The sequence below is a fragment of the Myotis brandtii genome, unplaced genomic scaffold, assembly GCF_000412655.1.
Source record: "Myotis brandtii unplaced genomic scaffold, ASM41265v1 scaffold314, whole genome shotgun sequence".
NCBI lineage: Eukaryota > Metazoa > Chordata > Mammalia > Chiroptera > Vespertilionidae > Myotis > Myotis brandtii.
The window spans coordinates 1,871,319-1,874,899 of NW_005362033.1; the positions used below are offsets into that span (position 1 = coordinate 1,871,319).

Sequence of the window (3,581 nt, forward strand, 5' to 3'; positions counted from 1 at the left end):
TTCCGGAGGATGAGAAGCAGAGACTGGGTGCCGAGGCCTGGAGGCAGCAAAGTGCTGGGCGCGGGATGGTGTGGCCAGTGTCACCTGTGCTTACAGGGACGCGTGGCCGGAAGGGCAGGCACAGACCAGGGCTCCGCTCTGAGGGCAGCTGGGGTTCAGGGAGGGTCTTTCGTGGTGGCCGGAGGAGGGCCGGAAGGAGCCTGCTCTCTGGAGCCTCCCGCACCCCCTGCCCTTGCCCTCCCGCCTGGCATCCCACTCTGTTTTCCTGGGTCTGACCTGATGAAGTCCTCCCTCCCTGTGCCTCTGTTTCTCCTCTAGTCTCACGGGAGCTGGAGGTAGATGCCTCAACACACACACGCACACACACACACGCACACACAAGCGCACAAACATGCACACACAAACACGCACACACACGCACAAACACGCACACACACACATGCACAAACACGCACACACACAAGCGCACACACACGCACAAACACGCGCACGCACAAACACACACACACAAACACGCGCACACACAAACACACACACAAGCACGCGCACACACATGCACAAACACGCACACATACGGGTGTGCATGCACACACGGGCACGCACACGCACACGTGTCAGTCTCCACACAGCTGGTGTCCTCCCCAGAAGAAGGGAGGAGGAGCCTGGAGGGAGGCGCGGGAACGTGGGCTCTGTCCTAGGCCCGGGAGCAGGGGGTCTGCAGGCCTCACCCCCCGCAGTGCTGGCAGCTCCAAGTTGGACCGGGCGTGGGGGCAGCTCCGGGGGCTGATGCCCCCGCCTTGCAGACTGGCCCACAGCCCGGCCAGCCTTCTCAGGAGCTTGTGGCCCCAAAGACTATTTCGGGTGTCTCCCCTCCTAGCCAGCGCGGAATGGCCGGCCTGGCAACGGGCAGGGCCCTGCCCTTCTCTTTCTGGGCCCCCTGCCCAGGGGGACGGGCAAGCTCTGGGGGGCCGGGTCCAGAGCTCACCCTGGAGCTCGGGTTCTTGCCCCAAATGGGTCCTGGGCTGGCAAGGGCGTGTCGAGCCCAGCCCCTGGGTCCAGCCTCAGCCCGACACACAGTCCTGACTCGTTCCGGTCCGGCCGGGGCATGAAGCAAGACCGCCGTTCCCCGCCCACCCGTCTCCTCTCGGAGGCCCGGCTGACGGAGCAGGGAGTGGGGTCCAGACAGGCTCCCCTGGACGGAGGCACGTGCACCTGCTTCCGGAGGCCTCTAGTCTTTGTGGGCCCCCCCCCCCAGGAAGCCCTCCTTGGGTCCTCCTCATCAAGGATCCCCTGGGAACCACAGGGCCAGGGCTCTGCCCTTACCACCCCTACCCCCCCCAGGGGCCTGGTTCAGTAGCAACGCTGCTCCCCGGTGGGCGTGGCTCACTAGGACTTCCCACCAACACTAGCGTCCCTGCTGCAGTGGCCCGGCCAGGCCTCTTCCGCCCTCACCCAGCCCCTGGCAGGTGGGGTCCCTCCTCATCCACAGGGCGCTGAGGCCACTAGGGGAGTGAGCAGCAGCGGGGGCTCGCTCACCCTGCGGTCCCCTCGGGCCTCTACACAGATGCCTTTCCCACCCAGATCGACCTGTACGCGGGGGCTCTGTTCGTGCACATCTGCCTGGGCTGGAACTTCTACCTGTCCACCATCCTCATGCTCGCCATCACCGCCCTGTACACCATCGCAGGTACAGCGCCAGGCCCGCTCGGGTGGCAAACTGGAGAGAGGGTCCTGACCGCTGGGCTGGGCATTGGTGCAGCCGGGCGGACATGTGCCCAGATCTGAGAGGCCAGCAGAGCCCACGGGCATGAGCAGGAGGCGGGGCCCCCTCCCCCCACAGCCCTGGACAGCTGTAGTCCGGCTGTGCTGGCCCAGCTGCCTGCTCCCACCGCTCACCCACCCGGGAAAGGGCAGGGCCTGGATGTGGAGCAGCAGGCCCGCCCGGAGCCCTGGAAGCGCTCCCTGGCCCCTGCTCCCTCGGTACCAGGCCCTCCAGCTCCCTCTCTCCCCGCAGGAGGCCTGGCCGCAGTGATCTACACCGATGCCCTGCAAACGCTCATCATGGTGGTGGGGGCTGTCATTCTGACGGTCAAAGGTGAGGGCTACGGACTGGCAGGGCCGCCCAGCAGCACGCCCTCTGGGGTCTGGGCGTCGGCGTCTGGTGCAGAGCTGGCTCAGGGCTGAGGGTGAGGTGGGGCCCAGGGCAGATGTGCAGACACACAATGCGACCACAAACCTGCCTGGGTGTCTGCTCCGATTGTTAAGAACCACAGACAAGAGCCCAGAAGCGCTGGGCAGGGCGGAGGAGCGCAGGGCGAGGCAGACCTGACCTGGCAGAGGCTGTCCCGGGGCTCCGGGAAACGCCTCGTTCCTGGAAGGTGCCAGCAGAGCCAGGACCCCACAGAGGGGGGCCAGGGGCCTAAGTCTCTTCCAGACTCAGGCGCCAGATCCCGTGGCAACATCTGCCTCTTGTGTAGTGTTTGTACCTTTGCTCTGAGCACTCACCCCGGCCTGGCCTGGGCTCCAGGTGGCAAGGATGCTGGGCCCAGAGTCTGGGCAGCAGACGTCCCGCGTGGGAAAGGTGGGGAGTAGGGCCTGGGTTCTCCTGTGTCCAGGCTTCTGGGTATCTGCTTCCTCTCAGACCAGGGGCCTGAGACCCTAGAACCCACTGCAGGCGAGAGGCCCAAGTGGCCAGGCCCGGTCTGGACAGAGGGGAGTGACTGCAGACACAGCCAAAGCCACAGGGGGCCAGGCTGGGCCATGAGGGGCTGACCCTGAGGTAGACAGGAGCAGTGAGGGGGCATGTGGTCTGGGCTTGAGGCCCAGCTGGCCCTGTGACCCCTCCCTGTCCCCTGGGACTGGTTTCTTTTCTCAGGCTGTCACTGCCCGCCATTCTCCGCCTGCCCAAAATCACGTTCTTCAGAAGCCCCTGGGGCAGGACTTTAACACTAAACTCCTCGGAAGGTCCTTACGTGCTGAGAAAAAGTACTTTTCTTCCCTGAATTGAGGGTTTAAAGCCCGTGCCCACGGCCAACCAGCATCAGAGGCCATAGGACCACGTGCTCATTTAATAGTATTTAAATACATAGAAAACAGTGGGGGACTCACCTCTGCAGAGCGCCCCCCCCCCCCCCACGCTCTCCCCGACGCTGGGAAGGTGGGGTGGGGAGGCCAGCTGGACCCACAGGAAGTTCCCTGTGAGGTGAGGGTAGCGGGGGGCTGGGAGTCAGGCCACCAGCCACCAACCGCCCCGTCCTACCCCGACCCCACCAGCTTTCGACCAGATCGGTGGGTATGAGCAGCTGGCAGCAGCCTACGCCCAGGCCATACCATCCAAGACTGTTGCCAACACGACCTGCCACCTGCCGCGTGCGGATGCCATGCACATGTTCCGAGACCCCCACACGGCGGACCTCCCGTGGACCGGGATGACCTTCGGGCTGACCATCATGGCCACCTGGTACTGGTGCACCGACCAGGTGCGTGTCCGCATCGTCGCCTGCGGCCTTCTGGCCTTCCAGGGTGGGCTGCAGGTCCGGTGCCCACCTGCCCGTCCGTGGTGCAGCCCCAGGAACACCCCC

At 65.3% G+C, this 3,581-nt stretch overlaps 1 protein-coding gene across 2 annotated transcripts in view; it reads left to right on the forward strand.

Moving 5' to 3' along the window:
• Positions 1-3,581, forward strand: part of SLC5A10 (solute carrier family 5 (sodium/sugar cotransporter), member 10) — an 87,094-nt gene that overhangs the window by 42,638 nt on the left and 40,875 nt on the right. For both annotated transcript variants that reach the window (XM_014542856.1, XM_014542858.1), the window contains exons 6-8: positions 1,582-1,687; positions 2,015-2,095; positions 3,274-3,479. In XM_014542856.1, coding sequence (XP_014398342.1) covers positions 1,582-1,687; positions 2,015-2,095; positions 3,274-3,479 — 393 coding nt within the window. The remainder of the gene's footprint in view (positions 1-1,581; positions 1,688-2,014; positions 2,096-3,273; positions 3,480-3,581) is intronic.